Source organism: Drosophila willistoni (assembly GCF_018902025.1).
Source record: "Drosophila willistoni isolate 14030-0811.24 chromosome 2R unlocalized genomic scaffold, UCI_dwil_1.1 Seg167, whole genome shotgun sequence".
NCBI classification, from domain to species: Eukaryota; Metazoa; Arthropoda; class Insecta; order Diptera; family Drosophilidae; genus Drosophila; species Drosophila willistoni.
Genome location: NW_025814050.1, coordinates 3,107,900 through 3,135,774, shown reverse-complemented (window position 1 = coordinate 3,135,774; position 27,875 = coordinate 3,107,900). Strand labels below are relative to the sequence as shown.

Below are 27,875 nucleotides of genomic sequence, written 5' to 3'. Positions count from 1 at the left end.
AACATTTTGATTGAAACCAATTAATGGGCAATTGTAATAATGGATAACTATAATTGGAAACAGTTTTTGGTTAACAATAATCTGTAAGTATATATGTATGTGTGCAGTTCCTCTGATGTTATATGATGCAAATTGCTAAGCCCACCCAAAACACATCTCTGCGACGCGCCACAAAGTGTAGCAACAAGTGCTAAAAAAGAAAACTAAAAAACTAAGCGAATTCAGTCAAATGAAACCACTGGTTATATCCCTTTTTAACTAACTTATTTCTAAATATATGTAGGTGGGTTTTACATAATTGGGGAAACATTTTTGTTTTCGGAAAATGCCCGCCTTTTTAGCTTTCCACAATGACAGTCAGTGAAATACCTGAAGAAAACCGGTTTCGTGTTGTGTTTTCTTTATGAAATTTTGCAATGCAAAAAAGTTCCAAAGCTTGAGTCAGCAGTTAAGGCAGTTAAAGTTAAGCTTTCCAGTTTAAATCCCATAAGACCTGGTTTATACAACAAGGCAAAGGTTACTTGCCATCAGAAAACGCATCCACATATAGGTACTTTAATTATATCTCCGATTATAATAGAAAGATAATTTTATATGGGGCTTAATTGTAAAATTGCAGGCAATTTCTAAGACCTGAAACGGTCGATCCTTGGTCTAATTATTAACTAGTTGCCATAAGATTCTAGTTGGAACCCTTTTCCTCTAATCCGTCTTTGGGTGTGCATTTGCATTGAACCATAAAAAATGATTCATTCGTGGTCATGAACACGGGCCCAATTGTACCTATATGGAAGCAATGTTAATTGCAGGTCTTATCAATAATTCATCAATGCTTATCAACTATTTAACCACGCCCTGATAGATAATTCCTTTAAATTTGTAACAAGATAAGACCTAGGTGATATCTAATCAAAAAGGAAAGACCACAAAACATTATAAATTTTGTTAGTTAGTTTTACCCCGTTACAGGTGAGTATGTAAATGCTTTGTAGAATCCGCAAATTCTTGAGAGCAAAGGTGAGAGAAACCCCAAAATGCTCACCGATATGATTATCTCTCGCGCTGTCTCTCATTTAGTCGGTTGGGGCTATAGGCAAGAATCAGAACACATATAGCCATCCCATTCGTACCTTTTGTGAACAAGGCAGTGGAGCGCACGCTCTGTCTATTTATAATGGTGGTGGTTGTCGAGAGTCATCGTTTCTGGCTTTGTTCCATTGACGCCAACGGCGACCCATTCAGTTGCGATCGCGGAGTGAGCGTGTCAAGTACTAAACACTCGAGGGATAGACCCCGAAGCAAGAGCATTTATTTCGTTGTAACGGGTGGAAAATTTCTGTCTGAAAAACAGCTGAAGTCACCTCGGTGGTTGAAACGGGACCAGGGTGGTGTGCACATTAAAACAAAAACCAAAAATAATAATAATAATAATAGTGAAATAAATAATACTGTGTGTTTTTGGCTACATGTGGCTGGCTGAATTGCATTTTGCATTAAATATCATCAGCAGTTTTGAGAATATCAAGCAAAATGTCTAAGAACGATAATAAAAATCTCTTGATCGACAACAGATTGGGGGGCAGCAATAAGACGGCACAAATTGTGCCTGCCCAGCCAAAGACGCTGCAACATTTACCCAAACGACCGGCTGTGGATTTGGCTTTTCACAATTTGACATATCGTGTCAAGGAGGGCAATCGAAGCAGTAAGTATATCTTCAATATCCTATACATACACGCACATAATTATATTACGCATCTACTTGGAGAGAGAGACAGAGAGAAGGGACAGGGAGAAAAAGTGTGATATTTGCTATTCCCCTCACTTTAATCCCCTTTGCCATAGATTTAATCAAGTTTATTTTCGCTTTTAGCTGCGCTTCGTTTTTTGTTTCTGTTTCTGGTTTCTTTGTTCTCAGCTCAGTACTGCCGTTTGGGTTCAATTTTAGTTCAGGGAGAGAGAGAGAGAGAGAGAGAAAGAGTGAGAAAGAAAGAGAAGTAGAGACGGGGGGACTTTGGAACTTGTCATAGCTTAGTAGTTAAAAACTTAGGGCCGTCAATTTTTACCATAGGACAACAAGTTGTTATTGTTGTATTAAACGCAAACATTGCATGTTCGACCAGATAAACAGACCCCAACAGAGAGAAAGAGAGACAGAGAAAAAGAGAAAAGTTAAAAATTATATACTCAGAATGACATGAATTTTATTCAAACTCGATTCTCAATAGTTAATTCAATATTCTATTCTGAAATTAATATTCAAAGTGGGTTTTTCGATCTCAGTGATATGATAATAATTGGTTTTGTTCAATAGAAAAACCCTCTGTTGGGCATTTTGAATGATTTATCAGTTACATATGTACATATATTCAGGGCCAGGTTAAAGGAGTGGGTAAGGGTAAACGACTTTGGGGATCAGCGAAAGGTTGTTACAAGGCAAACAACATCAGACAAAAAGCAATAAAACAAAAACTGCCTTTAGACCAGATTTTATTTAAATATTCAAAAATATTCCCTAAGGAATTCCCAAACAATTATCTCAGCCCTGGAGCCCCCACTTGCCAAATAGCGGCCCTGTATGGACATGAGTGTATATAAATGATATTGGCAGCTGCCTTTGTTCTCATTGTCTGATTGATTTGTCAATCTATTCACATATGAAATATGACAAACGTATCCAGAAGATACAAAGAGTATATTAAGGGAAAGCCAGCACGTGGTAATTATGTATTTGACTCATTCTCAGTTTAACTTCATTTCACCAAGTGCAAAAAGTAATTGCTAGTGCCATCCGTAAGAGATATAAAGTGCACTTTGTACTGACTCAAACCGACAGCTTTATATACATACATATATAGTAGGCCATATTAAAAGTGTTTATAGTCACAGCAATGCAAAGGTCAAGTAAACTCAATTGAATTCATTCAGCTTAAAAGCAATTGCAAAAAGTGACAAAAGGCAAACAAGAATTCGCCAGATGGAACACTGGCCATGGAAAGGGTAGGAGGTAGCTAGAGCCCAGGGTAGGCTGGGTGGGGTATAGAGGGGGGGTAGAGGATAGTTAAGAAGAAACGTGCTAAATATTTGTACAAATTTATACAAAAATCTTTTGCCACTGCTCAGTGCTTTGGAGGCACGGATGAGGCAATGCCCAACAACTGGTTATTCGGCAGGCTAATTATGCGATTTTGAAATAAACATTGCAAACTCGTGTGTTGCCTGCAAATGTTCTCTTAGCGATACATTTTGAAGATTCAACCAAAACAATAATTCACCTTGGACGATTGCAATTATGAAAATTATTTGTATACACAAAAACCAAAATTAAAAAAAAGGCCAACCAAGCAACTCCAACCAACAAAAAAAAAAGCCTCAAGGCTGGCTTTTCAGTGCAGTTTGGGTTTTTGGGGCGACTCTCAACTAGTCACTTGACTTAGTAGCCTATGAATCGGCCTTAGCCACATAAATTCTGTCAAGCGTAACACTACCAGTTTTTCGTTTGTTTTCGGACTGGCTAAGTCAGCGTGACTGACTAGGATCCCGTGGTTCAATGTTCAAAGCCTTTAAGCCGACATCTACTTTGTCAATTTTGATGAGGTTCACTGCCAGCCTATAAAATGCCTCGCGAATTGTGTAATAATAATGAAAACGAAAATAATATAAAAAGCGGGTTATAATTACTTAAATAATAAAAATAAAAGTTATTACTTTAATGCATCAAACGAATATATATGTACACTATATATGGATACGATATACATACATTTGTCTTGAACTAACTATGTTTTAGTTTAGGTAACGACAATTAACTAGTTTTTCCGTTATGTAATTCGTTTATTAAGGTTTTATGCATGAGGTAATTCTAGTTAAAGCTCAAATGAATCAACTTTCGAAATGTAAACTATGTACAATGTACAAATTTATGTCGTATTTTTTTGATGGAATATACGAGGGTCACTTTACAAGCTGAAGATCTAACAATGAGTATTTGAAATTGTACTTAATAAAATAAACAAACAAACCAAAAAGCGACACAATGATTTGACCAAATGTAGAACTAGCTTTAATGATATCGAAGAATCATGGGCTTCAAACGAGGGAGAGAGGTGCAAGAGAATCGTACTAAAACTCACTTTAAGAAGAAAAGCGCTTTTTAAAATCTAAAAAGAAAATATGAAACTTATTACAGAAATGTACGAAATGTGATGCCCTTTTGACTGTTTTTTAAGTAGGTACCATTAAGTGTTTTTAGCTTCCGAATTTATAGTACTAAATATTTATTCTTTTAACAATTTTAATCTTACCTTAGCGGAGGAGGTATAAAACTCACCTAAAGAGATGGATATCTTCTTTTGGATCTTAATGATATTGAAAATATTTTACAAGTCACTTAGTATACGAAAACTTTATCTATTCGATATATACCAAGTTTTATGTATTCGAAAAGCAATAAGTACTTTTTAGCGATAAATTCAGAGTCACCAAATGAAACTGAAATAGTCTTTCTTTCTCCAAATGTGAATAGAAACTATGTATGTTAAATGGATTTTAGCGGGTAAAACTTATAAATAGGATAAAATATACTACACTTTACTATATTACACCTATGTACATACATATATAGTAAAATATATCCATATATTTCTCTTACGTTTTCAAATCAAAGACCTATTGTCTTATAAGTATTTAGTTGGTTTACTTTCCATGGTCCATTTGTTTTATTCAAAACTCAACTGAATCACTCTTTAAATAATATAAACACACTTTAATCTTAAAATAAAATAAAACCAGAGGGCCGGGGCTAACTTCGACCGCGTCAAAGTTTGTATACCCTTGCAACTTTTTTGGTAACTTTTTCCTTACCTATAGCCATCAAAATGGAAAAACGTTTTATCTAAAAAGGCTTCTGTTTGCGAAAGAACGGCCTACAATCTTAGTATAGGAAATAACGAAGATATTGATCAAAGTCACTGTTTTCCACCGATCGTTCCTATGGGAGCTATATGATATAGTCACCCGATCTTTATCAAATTCGGCACAGCCATTAACAGATATATTATACAAACATATATTTAATTTGAAAGCAATCGCGTTAAAAGTAACGAAGTTATTGACAAAAGTCACTGTTTTCGAGCGATTGTTCCTATGGGAGCTATATGATATATCCACCCGATCTTGATCAAATTTGGCACAGTTCTTTATATGTGTAATATATAAAACTCATCAATATGAAATTTCACGACAATAGCTTAGAAAATAACGAAGTTATTAAGAAAAGTCACTGTTCGTGACTTTGTCATTTGTATGGGAGCTATATGATATAGTGGGATCGGACCGCTGAATCCGAGATATACAACGCCTGCAGTATGTACAAGCTTACATGCAAAATTTCAGCTCTGTAGCTCTTACGGTCTAGGAGGAGTTTGCGTTGATCCAGACGGACGGACGGACGGACGGACATGGCTATTTGAACTCGTCTCGTCGTGCTGATCAAGAATATATATACTTTATATGGTCGGAGATGCTTCCTTCTATGCGTTGCACGCTTCTGACCAAAATTAATATACCCTTTTTGCAAGGGTATAAAAACAAAATTTCAAATGTCAGAGTATTTAAATAATGAGTGTTTTCCTGCCAACTTAAACCTCAAAAGGAAATCAACCTGTATTAATGCCATTTCGCCATCGAATCGTATTGAGATTCTCAGTATAAAATAAAGCCTTTTAATTATTGGTTTAAAACTCACTTCAGGAAAACTTTTTACTACTTGGATATTATTATATTTCCCACAATTGGATACATAGCTCTATAATATGAATACCCTGAGAAGGATTAAACAGTCAGAGCAACGTCAGACGTTTTCATTTAAGAGTTTTCATAAAAATCAAGCAGCAGACAATTATTGTCTGTTCACTAAATATTTACTTAATACTCCAAGATTTCTAAATAGAAGAAAACATTTAATTGTTGTTTTTTAAGCTGTCAAAATATGACGTTTTTTCTGGAAGTGAAAGTGATGATAATTATGGCTTAAAGTGTGTTGTGTCATGTTATTTTCAATATTATTTTAGACAGCCAACTTCGAGAATTAAGAAATATTGCCAATTTTTGATTGAATTACAAGTACTTTTTTTGTAGGATTATTTGCAAGACTTTACATAACTTTCACTTCTGCCCTCGTATCTATTATGCCGGCATCTCTTAAAAAGCGCGTGTTGAAAACAAGTTAATTTACATTTAAACAAAAACTAAATGATTTTATATGTTGGTAGTATCTAATGGCTAACTTCCGCATCTTTGCCAAGTTAGACCAATTCAGAGGTCATGCGGCAAGTCATATAAATATATATATACATATTGGCCCAAACGATATACATATGTGACAATCCCCTCAAAGATTTTGCATTCAATAACTTACAAAATGCTCGTCAGCATACCAAGTTATTTATTGTGAAGGTGTGAGGTAAAGACGGCGGAGAGGAGGAGGAGGAAGGGTAGTGAATGGAAATCAATAGCAGTGCCAAGCTCAAAATCAAATTCAAAATCGGAAAACAAAAACGTACATATAAAAGCCAATGACCGCTTGGCATGTTGTTTTGTTTGTTTACTTTATTGACTTTTTGATTTAACTGTCTTGGTTTTGGATCGTCCAATGACCACCACCAACACTTCCAGCACTCCAATGCAGCACTTCCCTCTATTGTCTGTCTATGACGAGTGTTAGCACTTTAGTTTTTATTTTTAAACAAAAGTAATTGATTTGCTTCTTTTTTTTTGTTTACAGATGCCAAGACCATTTTAAAGGGAGTCAGCGGTCGCCTGAGATCGGGCGAACTGACTGCCATTATGGGACCATCGGGAGCTGGCAAATCTACTTTGCTCAACATTTTGTCTGGCTACAAGTAAGTCTGGAACTAAATTCAATCTTGATAATTTGCATTCAACACGAGTAATCATCTAATATACATACATATATACATAAGTATTTGACCTTGTGCGAAATTGTCTATATATGTACAAATATATGTGGAAATGAGCAGGCACACGGGCTTTATCATCTCTCAACGAAAAAAGTATAAAAATAATAATTATAATTGCGAGTTGGGCGAGATAAGACCAGGCAGGAGCGCCAAGTTAAGGTCTCTTTTGTCACCATCACCAAAAATAAAAAGAACCTCCGACCAGCCAAATGAAATTTAATCGAATCGTGTTCTTTGTAATTATATAATTTTCTTTTTCACTTACAACTAGCTATTTATTATCTTTATTCGTTTATACTACACACACACACACACAGTAGTTGTCGCTTGCCGTTGCGCATAATAATCATAAAAAAAAACACAAAATAATAGTATAAAAACCTTTCAAATTGATTCCGCCTATTTGTTGCTATGAGACGCAACAAAGTCGCTTGCCATGAAAAACGAACGAAAAATCGTAGGAAAACGATATTTAGTCATGTTTTTTTTTGTTTTTGTTTTCTAATCAGCTGTTTTTTGTTCTTCCTCCCACACACACATACACACACGTACATATTGTAAATATATATGTTTGATTGATATACTCATTTTTTATTATGTGTTTTATTAGTTAAAATTACTGGCATGTTTCGGTTTAGTTAATTGAACTCTGGACTTGAGGCTTTTGCGTAACGACATTCTAGTTCATTCATATGTACCATATGTACAAGCATATATATTTATATATCGTCTATATATATACATATGTTTATGATTATTTGTAATTAGCTTTGCCTATGATAACAACATGGACAAATGTTTAAGTACTTGAACTTTGAACAGAGCTGAAACAAAAAGAATGGGTAAAAGAAAACTGAGTGCATGGAAATGAAAAGAAGATCAGATGGAATCTAACAACAAAAGGCACTTCACCCAGTAAATCTTTATGCACTCGTTGTTGTTGTTGTTGTTATGCCGTCATTTATAATCCGCTCGTACATATTCCACGTAGTGGCATGTTTAAAAAAAGTGTCGTCAATTTTGAGTAATTGGGTCACCCATTGCGGTGTTAGTTGTCTCTTGTAATATATGTGATGACCCAGTTTAGTTCACAGCTATAGAAATCTGGCAAAAATTTCCCTCTCCGACTTCAATCATGAATGAGAAATGACTATATGAGTCACTATTTACTAGTACGACAAAGTGAAACTATCTAAATTTATTTATCTATTACTATGATGCAGTCTTTTGACAATTTCCCATAATTCAAAAGAAAAACTTTAATACACATGTAACAGGGAACATAATCATTATAAGTAATACTTATTACAAAAGTTAAATAATAATTATTATTACATCTCAATTTTTTAAGGATATTTTTCAATAAAAATCCTTAATTTTAAGTAATTTGATAAAGATCATGCATAAAAATCAAAAAGGTTTAAAAATTAACTTTTTAAAATCGTATTATTACAAAATTTTATGCTTTTCCTATTCCCAAAAATATTACTACCTTTAAGACTTATAAATTCCAAATTGATAATAAAATTTTAGTTTTGGTTTACATTTATAAAAATATTCTTTTAGCCTCTCAAATTTGAAATAAATTTTAAGTGTGTATGAAATAAATTCTTTTTCCGTTTTTTAAAACTATTATTGCAACTAAGTTTATCGAATTTTAATGGAATATTCGCATTTGACTATTAATTTAAGTATTTATTTTGAAATGAAAAACTTGTTTAAAGTATTGAAAATACTTATAAATGTTTGAAAATAACTTCAGTAAAATAAAACACAGTGGGAACTTAAAAAAAACTTTTGCCTTTAAGACGATATCCTGAAAATTGATTGCCTACTTTTGTTTCAACTTTAACTGGATGTATAATTTGTCCTTTTCAATTTTTGTCTAGATTTCGACCTTTTTGGAAGTTAATCAAAACTGGGTTTTAGCCGGATTGAGGTCAATAAATCCTACTAATTTGTATAATTTTTAATCATAAGCAGCACAAAAGGTGAGCAGGTTGTCAGTATGTATAGCTATTTCAAGAACCACCAAGTTCTAATATCAGCAGACTTCGCTAAAGAATCCAGAGTTGTAATGACCATATCTTCAACGCTTAAAGTAGTTGGGATTTCAAACTACTTTTGAATAATTAAACCAAATTTAGATTTTGTTGAAATCTGAATTAAAAGTGTGCAATTTAACGTTGCAAGCAAACAGAATATTGGAAAAAAATAAATATTTACGTCAACCACACACAGCAGTCGAGATTAAATTAGTTCAAGGCTTAAACTTTAAACCTCACATTAGTACACCTACTATAAAATAACAGGTTATACATATATAAGTGCAAGCAACTAGCTTAGTTAACGAGAAATGTCAGCCTTGCATTAAACAATAAGCAACAAAGCCTTAAGCCCTCTTTTTCTTTCTTCCATTTATAATTCGCAACTAGTTCTTACCGTCGAATTATCAATGCAAAGTCGGTAATTGAATTCAATTCATTCACAAAAGATCGATTAGAGCATGTAAAATATTTAATATTTATAATTACAGATAATTCAATCTCATTCTCATGAAATGAATTCGTGAACAGCATAATAGGTTACTTAAAATTATTATTTATTTTTAATTGAAACAATTTGTTCATAGATAGTTTTAATTATTTTTACCCTTTTTTTTGTTTTGCAGAACGACGAGCATCGAGGGAAGCGTTACTATGAATGGCGCTGAGCGTAATTTAAGTACGTTCCGTAAGTTATCGGCCTATATAATGCAGGATAATCAACTGCACGGCAATCTTACGGTACAGGAAGCAATGACAGTGGCAACGAATTTAAAGCTAAGCAAAAAGTTTACAAAACCTGAGAAGAATTCAATGGTGAGTAGAAAAGCCAATTGGACAAGGTTAATTAATAATAACTCAAGCAATCATGTTGATTGAAAACTGGTTATTAAATGTGTAGAATAACCAACCAAGTCTATTTATATACACATGTACATTTGTAGATTTATCATTTGGCAAATCATCTAAATACCGATTCCAATTTTTGCAGATCGATGACATTTTGTTAACCCTAAGCTTGAGCGAGCATCGCAATACGATGACTCGCAATTTGTCTGGTGGACAGAAAAAGCGTTTGTCAATTGCCCTGGAACTGGTTAGCAATCCGCCAATCATGTTCTTCGATGAGCCCACCTCTGGTCTTGATAGCTCGACATGTTTCCAATGCATCCATCTGCTGAAAATGCTAGCTGCCGGCGGACGAACAGTGATCTGTACGATACATCAGCCCTCGGCCCGTTTGTTTGAGATGTTCGATCAGTTGTACACATTGGCCGATGGTCAGTGTGTGTACCAGGGTAGCACCAAGCAGCTGGTGCCATTCCTCTCCACCCTGAGCCTGGAGTGTCCCAGCTATCACAATCCGGCAAGTTATGTTATCGAAGTGTCGTGCGGCGAGCATGGCGATCATATTCGCAAACTTGTGGAGGCCATTGATAATGGCAAGCGGGATATACGGTCCTCGGCTGATTATGCCGGTCTCAAGGCTCGCAATGATCTGGTCAAGGTGCAGAACCTGAAAGCCATACTCGACAAGAACGATGCCACCTCGAATGTCAGTGGCAGCAAGTACGAGGACAATCTGACCCTCAATAATACCCTTCTCAATGGCATGGTCAACGACATTGTTAAGGAGAACAACTCGAACACGGAGGTGTCGGTGGTCACCACCAATGAGAAGGGCGATGCCATGATCGATGTCGATAAGACAGTCAATTGCACAACTGCTTTGCTAACCGAAGAGATTACATCGCCCCAACGCTATCCCACTTCACAGTTCCATCAATTCTGGGTGGTATTGAAGCGAACACTACTTTTCAGTTACCGCGATTGGGTGAGTCTTTTAACTACCTAGAAAAGAGGTGACAAATCTAATTTGCCTTTTGCTTTTTTAGACTCTTATGTACTTGCGTTTGTTTGCCCATCTTCTGGTTGGCTTTCTAATTGGTGCTCTCTACTACGACATTGGCAATGATGGAGCCAAGGTACTCAGCAATTTGGGTTTCCTTTTCTTCAACATGTTGTTCCTTATGTACACATCCATGACAATTACAATTCTATCATGTAAGTTAAAACGATTAAGTAATTTCACACTTACATATATTTATTTAACTTTCTCTTGTCTCCTAGTCCCACTTGAAATGCCTGTTTTGTTAAAGGAGAACTTTAATCGCTGGTATTCATTAAAGTCCTACTATTTGGCTATATCTGTGGCAGATTTACCATTTCAGGTAAGTTTCTCAAACCAAAAAGGTTTTCATTATTTGAGTAATAAACTCATTTCGTGATCAATTTTCTAGGCCATCTTCTGCGTCATCTATGTATCGATTGTTTACTACTTCACCTCACAACCCTGGGAGTTATTCCGCTTCTCAATGTTCTTATCGGCCTGTCTGCTAATCTCCTTTGTGGCCCAGTCCGTGGGTCTAGTTGTGGGTGCTGCTATGAATGTGCAGAATGGCGTGTTCTTGGCTCCTGTGATGTCTGTGCCATTTTTGCTGTTCTCCGGATTCTTTGTCTCATTCGATGCCATACCCGTGTATTTGCGCTGGATTACATATCTATCGTATATAAGATACGGATTCGAGGGCACTGCTCTGGCCACCTATGGCTATGGACGTGAGAAACTGAGATGCTTCCAGACCTATTGCCACTTCAAATCGCCCATCACCACACTGGAGGAACTGGACATGGTGAATGCCAACTTCACTTTGGATATTGTTGCCCTAATCGTGATCTTTGTGGTGCTACGTATATCGGCATATCTGTTTTTGCGCTGGAAGCTAAAGACGACACGTTAATCTTTTTAGGGGGTTCGGTTCTGTGAAAAGCTTTCTTTGTACCTATAATTATTAATTGTCTAATTGTGTTATTTAAAGTAATCGCGTATTTCGGGGTCTTTTATATTTCATTTGAATAATTATTGTTTGAATGATCTTTTGCTTTTTGGTTATCTTTAGTGATATGTATAAACGTAATGCCTAAGCTGAATTCCAGCCGAAACGAAAATTAGCAAAAATTTTTCTAACCTTTTTGATCAAAGTAAATTAATTAAATGTACAATTTTACAAGTGGAACAATTAGAAACTAAGTGATATATATATAGATGTCTAAACATATGTGAACAAAATTTTATTTTTCAAATACATTTTTATGTATATTTTACATATATATATATACATATAGAAATTGCATTAAGTATATTTGAGCGAAAATAATATATTTCTGAATTTTATTTTGGTTTTTTTTTTCCACACCAAAAAAACCTTTGAATTTGTATACCAAAATCTATGAAAATAGTGAAAACAAAAAATATATCGTTAAGAAAATTATGAACGCATATTTTATACAAAACATTTGGATAAACACACACAAATATTTGTTCGTGGAGGTAAAAAATAAAGTAAACAAATGAATGTTGTACAATCTGCAGTGTTTTTTTTATCTTTCAAAGTCAAATAAAATTCAGCCTGATGAACCTGATAAATTGGGCATCCTTTTTAAGTGTCAATATAATTGTGACCGTTAAAGCTATAGAATTGAAATTTTGCATGTAAGCTAATACTGCAGAGGTTGTATATCTCAGATTCAGTCGGATCGGATCACTATATCATGTAGCTCCCATACAAACTACAAAGTTACGAACAGTGACTTTTCTCAATAACTTCGGGATTTTAATAGCTATTGTCATAAAATTGTGCCAAACTCGATCAAGATCGGATGACTATATCATATAAATTTATATTTTTTGGTTTAACATAACTATTCATAACTCTGCCGAATTTGAATTTGAATTTGATCGGGTGACTATATCATATAGCTTGCATAGGAACGATCGAACAAAAACAGTTATTATACCCTTGCAGAGGGTATTATAAAATTGGTCAGATGTTTGTAACGCACAGAAGGAGACGGTTCCGACCCCATAAAGTATATATATTCTTGATCAGCATGAGAAGCTGAGTTGATATAGCCATGTCCGTCTGTCTGTCCGTCCGTCCGTCCGTCTGTGCGTTTGCGTTTTACTCAGCCGTCTTAAGAGCTATCGGGCTGAAATTTTTTTTCGGGGTTTTTTATTACCCGGAAAAAATAAAGTATGAAAACCATCAGGATCGGACCACTATATCATATAGCTCACGAAGAACTAGAAGAAACATTTTCATAAAAATCGGAGTATGCTATGAAATTTACATATGTGTAAAATAATTGTAAAATGGAGAGTAAAATTGTTTTGCTTGCATATTGATGAGTTGAGTTGCAGAAAACAAATTTTGAACATGTAAAATTATTATTACCAAGGACTGCAAGGGTATATAAAGTTCGGCATAGCCGATGTTAGCTTCTTTGATATTTATGAATAACTTCGTTACTTTTGACGCGATTGCTTTCAAATAAAACATTTGTTAGTTTAATATATCTGTTAATGACTGTGCCGAATTTGGTAAAGATCTTAATTTTCTTAACGAAAGTATGACACGATCTTGCAATTTGCGAAAATTTTTAAGAAACTTCCATATCCTACGGAAAATATTAGGGCCGGAGAGTAAACAATTTCGGGACTGTAGTAGAGAATAGTTCACTTACATACTTATAAAAGTATTTCTAGGCTTATTTTGGACGGAAGAAACACGGTGGTATTCCTTGTCATTACTGGACACTTGTTTCATTTGTTTGTATATATCAATGAACCGTTATTGAATGAACTGAATAAACAAATGTATTTATTATTTTACTGTAAAAGTTAGATTTCTAGACATAATAAAAAACATGTTTTTAACCATATCCAAAAGAAATGCTAAAAATTTTGTTGCAAGTGTAGATATGGGCCAAAAATATAGAACATAAGAAAGAAGTTTATCACTTTTCTTCCACATTGAAATTTTTGCTTGAAAAAGAAAGTTGAAAATTTCACTTTTAGGCAAAGAATATTTTCAGTGAAAAAAAAGACAGGCCTAAGACGTCAATGGTGATCTTCAAGTTTAAATATATCAACAGGGTACCTTCAGGAAGATCGTCTTTACGGCTCCTTCAATGTACTGACAGACGAAATAAATGTAGAACGCTTAATATCCTTGCGCAGGCCCCACGATAATTTTCTTCTACCTTGGAAATAAACAAGTTGAGAATTACAAAAAATACTAAACAAAATACTTTTTTTGAAGTGCTGGCGCCATCTATTGCTCGTTTTGCGCAGCGATACGTAAGCGTACGCGCCAAAATATTACATTTTTAAATGTTGTATCAGTATTCCATTGATTCGGTGATTGGAACCCTAAAGTAATATAAAATTTTTCGTTTCGTAATAATAAATACATATGTAGGTTTAAATTTATTATTTATACATAGTACTACTAGAAAATTATTGAGGGATGCGGAAATAAATTGTTGTGAATTTTGAATCGCGCGCAGTATGAATATAAAATTGAATATAAAATTGGGCCTTAGCGATTAAGAGCATTGTGCGCATCTGTCTAAGGGCACTATAGAATTTTTTTAAATTATTTAAAGTCCAAAATCCGAAAACAACTGGAGATATATTTCTATATTTTCCAGATGGATACCTGTCTCCAGAAAACTACAATATATTGAACACAAACAGTTCAAAAACAATAAAATCGTTTTCAGCCTTTTTTTGGCACTCGTTTAAAAATACAGTAAATAAGACTTGGATTTTTTCTCCAATTTTAAAAACAATATGATTTTTCAATAATTTCAGTTTATGACTAAATTGACATAAACTTGTAGTAAGTATCTTCTCGAATGGTTCGATGATTCATCTGAAAACAAATCACATTCTTACATACATACATATGTATATTGCCCGTTCTTAATCAAATTTCATCAAATTCCCGTCGACTGATTTAAATGCTCTTGGTCAAAAAATCCTTATAGGTCATTTATGGGTTAAAATACCTTAAATTTTGGCAAAATCCTTTTGGAATATATATTAAATTATAAAAAAACCAAAAGCCAAATGTTTTTTCATAAACCATAATACAACATTTTTAAAATTTTCTGCTATAAACTAATTGGATTAAATGCATTGGGCTTTTGCGGTTCATGTGAATAAAGCCGGGTTCTTTGCGGTTGCTGGAGTAGTTAGTTAGTTAGTTAGTTGTCGTTGTTTTTGTTTTTGAGTTGTTTATTGTTTCGCAATGAGTTAGCAATTTTGCCTTAAATATGTTAGAAATTGTTTGGTAATCATGGCATACCGAGGCAGGGGCGGGTCTATATACACATATATAGTATATACATTCATATTTCCTAATGGTAATTACTATTATTTTGCAAGGGCTTTATATGGTAAGGCACATGATTTTTTCAACTCAAAAAGAAAATAACAAAAGCCGGCTAGCGATTCTTATTCCCGCTTGCATGAAATAAATAAATTTCTGAATATTGAGCTCAGATGACTTGCAGTCAAGTCTCTGGAGATGTGAAAAGTAGATGCAAAAAAAAAACTTGTTTCACCTGAGAAATACGTTTAATGTTGTCGTAGGTCGGCGAAGCCGCTGTAATGCTTGGAACAGATGCAAGAAGATACATTTCGCATGTATATGTATCCTCTCCTAGCTCTCGGGCGAGTTCTTTTCGCCAGTTTCGTCTAGAAGAGTTCTTTGTGTGTTGGGGCGCTTTCTTTGTGTTCCCTAGAGAGAGTGAGAGGGAGAGAGAGAGCAAAAGCATTGTATGTATACAGAAATACCTCCATCTACATCTATCGATGTACGTACATACATGCATACAAAGTGCCACCGCTTCGTCACTCAGTTATTCTTCCTTCATTTGCTTTTTAGTACATTTTCGTTTGTCGGTGCAACAAGTCGTTATCGTGGGGCAGCAGCAGCAGCAGCAACTGGGAGCATGTGAAAAGAGAGTGGATAGCTAAAACTACAAAAAGAAAGTGGAGTAAGTGCATCGCTTCCACAGTTTATGCCTCTCTATATGTGTGTGTGTGTGTGTACTCATAGTTGTGCAGCAGTTCATAAAAAAAAAATCAACAAAACGTTCATTGAACTTGCCAACGCTCGTTAGCGGGATGATATACCATATAGAATCAATGGAAATTTAAAGCATGTCGGTTCAACATAGTATATACTCTATATACTTATTTGTATATAGACATATGTTAATCATATATCACACACACACTTCTGTGTTGATTGTCGCAAAGTTCAACATTTTCCGCATCAATGCATTCGCATGCGCCATTACTTCCACACAATAGTTACAAAAAGATATGACTAAAAACAATAACAAACCAAATGATAATATCCACAACGGTTTTAATCGAATATCTATATACACTCTCCCTGAACCCACTCACGTATGCCGTTGACAGTGTATGTGCGTACACGTACTATGATAATTTATTTCTAAAGCATAAATTAATTGGCAAGCAGAGTGAACTAAATCAACTGAACGATTTTAGTATACCCAGCAACAAGTGAAACGAGATGAATGGGTCGCAAAATTGCCTTTTCGCTTACTTTTTTTCTAACCCACGAGCACCTTAGGGCACAAAGTATCCAATTTTGTGCCTCTGGTATAATTATTTCAACTCGTAACTCGACTATTTATAGGCCGATTTTTATGAAATCTTATATACCCATGCATAACCATTAGATGTAGTTATATACCAAATTTTATTATGATAAGTTGAATTTTAAGAAAAATACTTCCTCGAATTGTAGGAAAAGGAGAGTTATTGCTAAACTTTTACACCTCTTCTTCTTTTTCAATTTACAAAGTGGAATCTCTTGCTTATACAATAGCTCTATATAGGGTCGTTTGATCTGTTTGTTACATACATTCTCCCACCTTTTATATACCCATTCAACTACTGGGTGCAAGGTATTAAAAACACTTTCGATGAGACCCAAATTTACAAAATTCAGTATTCTCAGTGTGAGTGCAATGGTCACGCCCCTTCCATTTCCCAGCCGAAATTGTGCATTTGTCTTAAGCAACTTAAATATATAATTGAACAATAAATGGGGCACGTAATCACTGAGTGCCAACAAAAGATAAAGACGTACATACATACATATACATACAAACAGATGCATACATAAACAAATATAACGTCACAAATCTGTCTCGTATCGGCTATGAAATTATACTTCCGCTAAGGCCTGATAACATTTCAACTTCGCCGCTGCAGCAGCAGCAAAAGCAGCTACTGGAGCCTGCCCCAAGTGTTCTGTGTGGCTTGGCACAACGCAACGTGATAATTGCAAAATTCTGTGCAAGTTTTAGCTGTCTCTCTCTGACATTACTCACCAGCAACAGACTCTCTGTTGAGCTGTCACCCCATACCCCCCCACACACACAGCACACAGCCCGTGCCTTTGACTGATACGATCCACGATCGGGGCATACAATTTAACCGATTGTCTGTCAGCCTGTGTTGTTCGCGTACTACTTTCAATCAATTGAAAATCTGAGTTCATTTTTCAAACCCAGCTCGACGACAGCAAACACAAGCCACATATGTACCAGCCGCAGTCGTAGCCGTAGCCGTAGCACTCCCGCCGAATTTCATCTCAAAGTGTTCTCAAGTCAGTGCGAAATTTGTTTTCAAATCGAAAACAGGGCCTCTGCCAATCTCTTTACTATTAATAACTTATTAATAAAAAAAAAAAACTGCTGCATCCGGGCAATTAAGAAACGCACATTTCGGTGAGATTTTTTCCGTCACTTAAGATTGACCGGCTAAACAAAAACTCAGTGCCAAGTGAAGTTCTTGAATCTTATTCATCAACAATTATAAATTAATTAAAAAACCCTTTTTAATTAATTGCATTCAATTGAAATGTTTCTAAAAAGAAACCAACAAATATTTTGATATTGAGTGAATATATGAATATAAATTAATTCATTTGGTAATCTCATCTACATACATACAATTTATGTCAAGGCGTTCGAGATGGTCGAAGTTTTTATACCCTTACTAAAATTTGTCCCTTTGAATGTTTTTCTACAACCTCTTTCTAAAGAATAGGTGTGAGTTTTGTCACCCAATATAAGATATATCGTGTCAATTTTATTATATTAAAAAATATATATATTCAAAAATAAAATCAATTTTTTCAACAGTGAATTTTCAAACATTTTTAAATACAGTTAGAAATAAATGTAAGTTCGTTTTTAAATTCCTTTCCATTTTTATGAATTTCCAATCATATAGTAACGTATCACTTAGAACCCGCTGCGATTAAATGATATCCGAATAATTAGTAAAAAAAAAAACGCAAAAAAAGGTGCAAAATTTAAATAATAATAATAATACTTTCAAAATCTGTATTTATATATACATAGGTATATACATCTTTGTATTGTGGTAAAAACACTAAAGAATTTAACTCTTAGAAAATTATAAATTTTATAAGCACAAACAATTTTTTTTTTGCCTTCAATTTTTAATCAACTAAATAAGTCTTTGCGACTTCAGTACACCATGCATCAATGAAAATTAATATTTCGAATTCATAAGACCAAATTCTTATGAACACTAATTTCATTTAAAGGAAATATACATATGTCCCTCACTTTTATAGGCGTGCGATAACTTTGGCTCAAAACTTGGATATTTTTACTCCGATTTTTATGAAATTTGATATGCCGATAGACGATGATAACATATATTAGAATTCAAAGTTTAATTATAAAATTTCAAAAATAATTGTAAGAAGAAAAGAATTTTCACGAACTCAGTCAGCTTTTGTTTGCCCGAAGATTACCCCAAAATCAGATCCTACGTAAAGAACTTTTACCAGAAACATGTCTGAAATGAAATACTGAAACCTACGAAGCATAATGTTTTAAGATTTAAGTATATTCAGGGTACTTTTTTTGGATTTAAGCTATTTAAATGAAATAATATATTTTCCAACTATCTTTGACTCAATTCTGATCAATTTTTTACAAATAAAAATTCATAAGTAACATTTTATTTATAATATACGAAAAGTGACAAAAAAATCCATTCAATGATCATTTTATAGAAAGTTGGCGTAAAACGAATAAAACAGATTTTCTTAAAGCTAAGTATGTAGACTCGCCTATGATTGAATGTTATTAAAATTTGTGCCGCGCCCACTTCCTTCTGCGTGATTGAAATAGAAATTCTTAAACTATAAAATTTAAAATAGTACCTGTTAGTAATATCTATAGACATGCCAAATTTTATAAAAATCGGGTCTGAGATTGACGAATTATTTTCTACTCACTGTTTCTCAGTAAATGTAAAACTTTTAATTTTAAGAGAGCTCGTAACACCAAACGTTTTAAGATTTAAGTATTTTCAGGGCATTTTTTCGTATTCAAAATATTTTAAAAGAAATAATAGAAAAGTTATAATTGAAAAAATAATAAGAATTCAAATGGTTCAAACAACAAACCTATATCGGACTGACTTAAAAACAAATTTCATAAGTCTCCCTTATTCTTGATACACTTCTCTCATTGAGACCCATATTCTATGCATATTCAATTGTTTTTTAAATTAACCTATAATAAGAAACACCTGTGTTTTAAGTGGCTTAGTATATAAGACTAACATTTGGATTATGAAATCACATTCAGAATTCTAACTAAATCAGAATACTAAATTTTATATACCCAAGCTTTCCTAGAGTATATTTACATACATATTTAATTATAGAAATTATTGCAGGTGTAGTAATGTGTGAAGATATTGTCTAACTGTGAGAATCCTCGCTTCTAAACGCAAGTTGATATTATGTATTCGACCTGTTGACACATTGATTTGACGTTAGATTTATTAAAAAGAAAAGTTAAATACTAGACTGACAGGCTGAGTAATGTGTCGGATGCTGATTACAAATCTATACAAGCAGATTCATAAGTAATTCTAAGTAATTCTAACAACAAATTAGGTATATAAGAATGACAAAAAAAAACGAAACAATAAAGAACCTAAATGTTTTGTAAACTGGTTTTTAAAACACGTAGGTTTATAAATGCGCTGAATTATATATTAATTGTAAATAACATATTCTATACATATTCAATGTTTTTTTTTTTTAATTTAAGAATAATAAGAAACACCTGTTTTTTAAGTGGCTTGAATATACAAGAGAGTAACGCTTGGCTTTTGAGATCAGAATCATTTATGTACTTCTAGACGACAAAAGTGTAAAGTCTGATTTCATTACTCGCCAAAATGTTTGAGTTTTAACCCTTGCACTTTACCTATATTTAACTCTCTTACAGATTACGTTTATATGTAAAATGAAATTGTGAGAATTTAACGATCTTCGGTCCCATCAACCCTTTTTATATTTTTCGCGTCTTGATCGTCAAGATGGAACCCGTTAATGGAAGTAGCAACAAGGGCGACCCCACGGCAAATTCACCGAGCAGTTCACTGAACTACAGCAGCGATATCAATACAATCAGCTTGGAGCTGACAAGTGATCACTATCACTTCGAGGATCGCTCTGAGGACTTTCGAACGGTCAATGGGTTGAAATACTTGCCCACCTGGCCGGCAGTCAATTTGGAGTTCTCGGGACTAACCTATGAGGTGCCGGATCGGGCGCATGGTGAGTCTTACAATTGCAATTTGTTAATGACACTGATTAACTTGCGTGTCGTGTCGGCAATTTCTCAGTGTTTTTTTAGTTAATTGAAAGTCATAATTAAGCTTAATTTCCCAATGTAATTGCTGAGTAAAAAGTCTAGCCGGCTTGGCATCTGTAATAACGCCAACACTTTCGAGATCTATAATTAAAAGGGGCAATTAGCGACTTATAGTCTAATAACATTTTCAATTTCCTTAAGTAAATCTATGTAATTAACACCAATATCCTCTAGGTGCAAACATACAAATTTCGATTTGGGTTTTCCCCCAAATAATTCGATCAAAGATCATTTTTATTTGTGGGTGTGTATCATTCTTTTTGAGATAGTTTATTTTTGCATATTTTCGGCGTTTTTAATCCAAATACATTTGGGTGAAAACTCTGCAAATTAAGCAACTTTAAGCACAAAATCAAAATAATTACATATGTATCCAAATAAATTGTGGTACAACTACAAAGAAAAATGTTAAACTAGAAAGAAAATTTATGCACTAAAAGTTTGATTTGTTCTCAAAATATCTTTTGAGATCTTCATCCTGAACATTAGGAATTCTAAGATTATCGAACGGAAAAGACCATAAACTTGATTGTATTCATACATACCTATGTGTATTCGTTAACGACAATCCTTTACATTATTTTCGAAGGAACTACCATTCAGTATTGCTACCATCGGTGTTTGAGAAATCGAGCACAACAGTTTTTATATATAGATGCATATATATATATGAACTTCTACACCTTTTTGTATATAAAGTGATAGGTGTTTAAGAGGCATTTAGGATTTTGTGTTTGATTAGTAACACCCGCAATGAAAAATTAGGTTCTAACAATCTAACATTCAGAGCTTCTCCGAGCTTCCAATTTAAATGGTCTTAATTTAATATAGTAAGTATATAATATGCAAGTCCACTACTGCAATATTTGATAAACATTTGATGTTTTCGATAGGTTGAACCTGTTCGAAGTGTATGTAAATTACACTTAAAAAATGTTTTGTTTAACAATTTTAAATTCAGTAGTAAACAACACGCAGATTGTGGAGAAAAATTGAGCTTTTGGTATAAAATTAAATACTTGTGTGGCAGCCATCCTCAGTTATTGGAGGGAATGTGTTCAAATCTTCTGACTATAATATACTAAGAACTGTAATCTTTTGGATGGAAGATGTTTTTGAAGATTGATGCTTCAAATTTGTAGAGATTAAACCGACATCAGAATACGATAAGCAGTACGTTTAAAGTTTAAATTAGACTTGAACTTCTAGTTACGAACATTAGTAAATATACTTATTAAACTTTTTGATTAAATGGGTGAAGCAATGGTATTATTGAAATTATTATTCCGAACCTATACAAAATTTGTGATTAAGTTGTTAAAGCCGGAAGTTCGTGCAGTTTTTGTATTACTCCTTTCAAAAGTCAAAGTTTGTTCCAATGAAACTTTATAAAAATTAATCTTTCGCATCTGTGACAATGTAATAATAACTATAGTAAATATTATATAGTAATAACTATAGTAAACAAAAAATGTGAAATTCTATGACAATGGCATCGGAAAGAAATCGTTTTCGTTTTGCGAACGATTATTGCTGTGGCTGCTGTTTGGCATAGTAACTCTGATATATACAAGCTTTAATTGTCAAGGAGGTGTTTGTTTTGAATGGTCGGACAGACTTATAGAGGGACAAACGACGGGTCAGACATAGACAAAACCTCCTTATCTAAAGGCGTCTGCGCGCAAAAACGTTTTATCTAAGAAGTCGAGCTTCCGAGAAAGAAAGGCAAACAAACTCAAGCTGTAGGAATGCGGCGCATATATCATGTTTTTTTATTTTTAACGTATGTATGTATGTATGACAGTTATATACATATATATACATATATTATAGTTATTAGACTTTGAGCGAATATCCAGCATTACAGATTATTATGGGAACAAAATTGTAGAACAAAACTGGTTTTCTGGCCAAAATTATTGTTGAACTAGAAAGTTATCCGATATTAATGAACCTCGGGACAATTATTAAAAATTTATTATTACGATACTAGCTTAATAGCTTAATTTTAGTAAGTAACAAAAACATTTATTCGTAATATATTTATGCTTCTGATACAATAGTCCGTTCCGTTTGAATCCGAGATTTACAATACCATTGCATTGTAAAAGCGTAAATTCAAAGTCACTGTTTTTAGCGGTTCATGAGAAGATGTTTCCTTCCATGCGTTGCACACTTATGACCAACATTATTAGACCCTTTTTGCAAAATGTGCAATGAAGGAAGTAATCTTGAGATTGATGTTGAAACTGACATCGTTAAGACGGGACAAGTATTAGAAAGAAAATAGGTAACCATTTTCTAATTGTCAAGTGTCCATGAAGGAAGATTACTTCGTTGGAAGCAACAAGTACAAGAACAAGGAACAAGTATTAGATAGAAAAATATTAAAGTAATTTTGAATTCTCTACTAAAGCAATATAAAGAAGCCTACACGACCAATCAATAGGTTTTTGTTCCTAAAAAATAAGTCTTATCGCTATAGAAAAAGTTGTTTATATTTTATTAAATGTATGAAACCATATTTTGAGGGTCTTAACAGGTTATTTAGAAAAAATTTTGCTTTGTAAGGTTTTTTCACTTTGTAAATTATAATACAGAATAATATATCTGAAATTGACGTTATTTCAAAAAATTACGGATGTGGTTTTGGTGCAGGTTATTATGATTTATGTATATTTGTGTGTATAAAAAATAGATAACTAGTTAGTTTATGCCTCAAGAACGTTTTTTGGGCGTTAGCCTAGAACCTGAAACTCAGAATAGAATAGAATAGATTTTTATCCTGTTCTAACGCATTTCATGTCTATATATCGCTTGATAGCTTATAATATATTTATATTTTTTATTGTTATTTTTGTTACAGCACATAAAAAGAAACAAATTCTAAGTGGTGTAAATGGAAAATTTTGCTCACATGAATTAACCGCCATAATGGGACCCTCTGGAGCAGGAAAAACAACTTTATTAAATTTGTTGGCAGGTTTCGGGTAAGATTTTACCATTTCTAAAGTAAATCACATTAATTTTACATTCCATTTTTAGAACCGTGAGTAGTTCTGGTGAAATTTTAGTTAACAATAATCCAAGGGATATGAGAACATTTCGCAAAATGTCTCGTTATATAATGCAGGTGAGGACAAATTGAAAAGGAGTTTAATTATTGATATAATCGACTAGTTTTATCTTCTCAATTGGCCAGACAGACGTTTTGGATCTTCAGTTTACAGTGCTTGAACTGATGATTTTGGCCACGCATCTTAAACTGGGCACTGAACTCAAAATGACACAAAAACTAGAAGTTGTAAGTGATATGTACAACAATCATTGAAGACATTTAATAATTAATTTTACTTTTTACTATAGATAAATGAAATTTTGGGAATGCTACGCTTGAATGGTGCTGTTAATACTAAGACACAAAAACTTTCCGGCGGGGAAAGAAAACGTCTTTGTGTGGCTCTGGAATTGGTCAACAATCCGCCAGTAGTTTTTCTCGATGAACCTACAACGTAAGCTTCTAGTTTGTAGAATTAATATTGAAGGGTATAAATTGATAGCAAGTTTTCTCCTTTAGTGGCCTAGATGATCAATCGAGTTCTCAGTGCATTTCTCTGCTGAAAATGTTGGCTGCTGGTGGACGAACAGTCATCTGCTCAATTCATACTCCTTCAGCCAAAATTTTCGAAATGATCGATACGGTTTATGTGTTAGCTGAGGGACAATGCATTTATCAGGGCAGTGGAACGAACATTGTTCCATATATGCAGCAATTGAATCTCCACTGTCCCCTCACACACAATCCGGCTGACTTTATCATCGAGGTGGCCTGCAATGAGTATGGCGAGGGCTATAATGATCTCATGGTCGAGGCCATGGACAATGGCAAAGTCACTCGCTGGATGCCACAATTACAGCATTTGGATGGCAATGGCGGTAAGGTAACTCCAACTCGAACGGATACAACATCCGGAGCCTCTTCCTATTACGATGAAACTATTGAACAATTCGAAGAGGAAATTAATCCAAAATTATTGCGATCCAAATCAAGTTGGTGGATGCAATACAAATTATTGCTTATGCGAATGCTTCTGCAAATGTGGAGGGATAAGGTAAGAATCAATGGAAAATGTGCTAATGTTCTTGGCCTATTTTGCATTCATCACCACCTTCATTTCAGTCATATATCAAACTGAAGTTCTATATGAACATCGTACTGGCTCTACTTGTGGGAGGCCTTTATACGGGGGTCGGTCAATTGGCCTCTAAGGCTCTCTTTAACTTTGGCTTTATGTTTACCATTGTTATAGCCTACCTATACTTGCCGATGATGCCAGTTCTACTATATTGTAAGTTGACATCTCTAATTTAATAAGTATTTAGAAAAACACTCACTTGGAGTATATGAAGATTAGTTTCCAAAAATATCCTCAATATGCAAGAGATTGTATTACCCAAATTTCTAATGACATACAAATCTTTTTTGAATCCTATTCCTGTTTAAAATGTCTCTAATCCTAAATCACTTCTTAGTCATTAGAAAATGGTTCTAGATTAGCCATATAGTAGGATTTTCAAATGCTAAAGTTAATTCCTTATTTATTAATTATCAAATTATCGTTTCAAGCGACACAAAAATGAAAAGAAAGAGCAAAGTATTCCAATAAACCTTAATTTCATGTTAACCAATTCAAGTTCCAAGTTAACCAATTCAAGTTAAAATATTGATGTTCTTTTTTAAAGTGGAATCGAAATCAAGATACCGCTTTAAAATATATATGTATAACTTATATGTATATAACTTTTATAACATATTGTTAGAAATTCTGGATTTTGGTTTTTGGATAGCTTAGACCGGCAACGATTCTAAAATCGGGACTCATTCTTGGAAACGTGCCCGCTACATTTTCGTATCTAATTTTCTTAACGCGCGATTCTTTTTCGAGTCGTATTTTAACCACGTAAGAATGTGAAAAAATTTGAATCAACAAGAGGGCTCAAATTATACTCAAGAAGATGATTTCTGCTAAAATAATCTTCCAAATACTGAATGGGTATATACATATGTACACTTAATGATCAGCACGTTTTCACGCAAAGCATGAGTCTGGATAATCAAATAGAAATTTAGTTCGAAAAAAATTTATCAAAACATTTTCCTACATTTATTTTATTTCCTACAGATTATAGAGCAGAACGAATGAATTCAAAAATTTGGTTACTCTGAATACTCAGCATAAAAAAAAAATCTGTTGGAATACTATTTCAGATGATTCAAATGAGTTTTTTACAAATGTTTAACAATTGATTGAGAATCTGTGAAACTGAAAGAATCTTGGTAACCGAATAATTAATGACGGAATTATTCGAAAACTTAAAGCAATCTTAGTGAACGTATCAAAATATTTTGAGTACGATAAGTATTATAACAAGACGATTGTACCAATTCTGTATAAAATTAAGATTGGTCTCCTGTTTCTTACAGTAGTTTTCCGATCTTTAGATTTTTGCAAAATCATGATTTATTACTGATGCATTTCGTTATCCTATATTTACAATTAGAAAGCATTTAGGTAAAATTAGAATATTTTAGACAAGAAAGAAATTTTTTTCTAGCCAAGAGCTTTCTCTAGCATTATCTGCAATTTTTAAATTTAAGATTTAAAATATATACTGTTATTTAATTTAGTAAATTGATCTAACAATGATAAGAAAGTCCTTTGCTTAAAAAAATGCAAGCTGATCCGGTTTATATACATATTAGCGATATTTGCTACCTCTTAGCGTTATTTGTTCAATATATGAACTATGTCGAAAAGCAACGATTAGTAAATGTTAAATTTTAAATGAAGTCTTTATTTTCAACCAGAAAGTATTAAACGAAGGTAATAATGGAATATAATTGTTTATTATCTTTTTCTGTTTATTTTTGCAGTTCCCTCGGAAATCAATCTCCTGAAACGAGAATACTTCAATCAATGGTATCGCTTGAGCTCGTACTACGCCGCGTTGGTGTCGGCAAAAATGCCTTTCATGTTCATTCTGGCCATGATATATCTATCGATTGTGTACTTAATGTCTAGCCAGCCATTGGAATGGTTTAGATTTGCCATGTTGTTCTTTGTAGCATTTCTCACGGCCTTGACATCAGATAGTTTTGGCCTACTTATATCCAGCAGGCTTAGTTTAGTGGTAAGTTACCCATTATTGTATCCACATATCGCAGATTTGTTTAAATTTCATTTATTTTTATAGAATGGAATGTTCATGGGTCCTGTGCTGGCGGTTCCGCTAATCCTCCTCTCAATCTATGGCATTGGCTATGGCAAGGATGCATACATTTCGCCGATTATGAAATTTTTAATGTCCTTGAGTTTTCTGCGCCATGGCATGGAAGGACTCGTTGCCGCCCTCTATGACTATGGGCGGGGCGATACAATTTGCCAGGATGAGGAACTCTTTTGCCTATTCAAGAAATCTCAGTTTTTGCGTGTGTTTTTAGGTTTCGATAACACCAATTATTTATGGTCAGTCACCTGCTTATTTGGATTTTATCTCCTGTTTACAATTGCTGCCTACATCCTGATACGTCAACGACTAAAGAGATCTACGGCTAACCCAATTGTGGCCTATGTCTTGCAGCTGCTGACAAAACACTTTAATTTTACTTCATATAATTATTGAAGTAATTGTTTACTAGGATTACTATCTATGCCATGTCTTTGTTGTGGAAAATCTTGTGATTCCTTCTAAGTTAACTTAGGGATAAAATAGTGTAGTATACTTATATGGGCAATGTGAGTGATATTCCAATAATGACGAAACAAAATATATATTTTTTTAAATAAATCGAATTGACATATTTTCTTGGACCAACAATGATGCAAGGCATGTTACTTGTAGATATTTATCGTATTAATTATGAAGTTAAAAAAAAACACAAAAAAAAAAACAATCATCCGAATATTTCCGCAGAAATTCTAGTCACGTTTCAAGAACCTTTTAAAGATTGTTCTGTGAAATTGTCATCTGATAAAAAGACAACAATACATTCATATACATACATATGTACATATGTATGTATATATGTTCGTATTAGCTTTATGGTATGAACAATTCAAAAAATAACAATGGGAATGTATGTATTTCATTGCTATGTATAAAAAAAGTATACGCGATGAAAGAT

The 27,875-nt window shown here is 33.6% G+C and overlaps 2 protein-coding genes across 4 annotated transcripts; both read left to right on the top strand.

Moving 5' to 3' along the window:
• The first annotated feature begins 1,247 nt into the window (after nt 1-1,247).
• LOC6644250 (ATP-binding cassette sub-family G member 1) lies at nt 1,248-12,260 on the top strand. The gene is made up of 7 exons (XM_002066614.4): nt 1,248-1,705; nt 6,785-6,902; nt 9,652-9,841; nt 10,017-10,859; nt 10,921-11,089; nt 11,156-11,256; nt 11,326-12,260. Exons 1-7 carry the CDS (start codon nt 1,531-1,533, stop codon nt 11,824-11,826), a joined length of 2,097 nt encoding a protein of 698 aa, XP_002066650.2. The 5' UTR covers nt 1,248-1,530; the 3' UTR covers nt 11,827-12,260.
• A 3,578-nt stretch (nt 12,261-15,838) lies between these two features.
• LOC6644389 (ATP-binding cassette subfamily G member 4) lies at nt 15,839-27,538 on the top strand. 3 transcript variants are annotated; one of them, XM_002066613.4, is made up of 10 exons: nt 15,839-15,931; nt 20,261-20,592; nt 23,556-23,679; nt 23,735-23,822; nt 23,892-23,993; nt 24,056-24,201; nt 24,267-24,801; nt 24,870-25,038; nt 26,625-26,881; nt 26,945-27,538. In XM_002066613.4, the coding sequence occupies exons 2-10, from the start codon at nt 20,352-20,354 to the stop codon at nt 27,371-27,373; spliced, it is 2,091 nt and encodes a 696-aa protein (XP_002066649.3). In that variant the 5' UTR covers nt 15,839-15,931; nt 20,261-20,351; the 3' UTR covers nt 27,374-27,538. The 3 variants fall into 3 exon arrangements, with proteins under 3 accessions (XP_002066649.3, XP_046866701.1, XP_046866700.1); XM_047010745.1 differs by lacking the exon at nt 15,839-15,931 and adding an exon at nt 17,485-17,583; XM_047010744.1 differs by lacking the exon at nt 15,839-15,931 and adding an exon at nt 17,485-17,704.
• The last annotated feature ends 337 nt before the right edge of the window (nt 27,539-27,875 follow it).

What these genes read in the sequence shown, in the direction of transcription:
- LOC6644250 (XM_002066614.4), top strand. Translation starts at nt 1,531, where the DNA reads ATGTCTAAGAACGATAATAAAAATCTCTTGATCGACAACAGATTGGGG. An exon ending in AACATTTTGTCTGGCTACAA is followed by an intron (nt 6,903 to 9,651) that starts GTAAGTCTGGAA and finishes TTTGTTTTGCAG; the next exon opens with AACGACGAGCATCGAGGGAA. An exon ending in AACCTGAGAAGAATTCAATG is followed by an intron (nt 9,842 to 10,016) that starts GTGAGTAGAAAA and finishes CAATTTTTGCAG; the next exon opens with ATCGATGACATTTTGTTAAC.
- LOC6644389 (XM_002066613.4), top strand. Translation starts at nt 20,352, where the DNA reads ATGGAACCCGTTAATGGAAGTAGCAACAAGGGCGACCCCACGGCAAAT. An exon ending in TGCAAATGTGGAGGGATAAG is followed by an intron (nt 24,802 to 24,869) that starts GTAAGAATCAAT and finishes CCTTCATTTCAG; the next exon opens with TCATATATCAAACTGAAGTT. An exon ending in CCAGCAGGCTTAGTTTAGTG is followed by an intron (nt 26,882 to 26,944) that starts GTAAGTTACCCA and finishes TTATTTTTATAG; the next exon opens with AATGGAATGTTCATGGGTCC.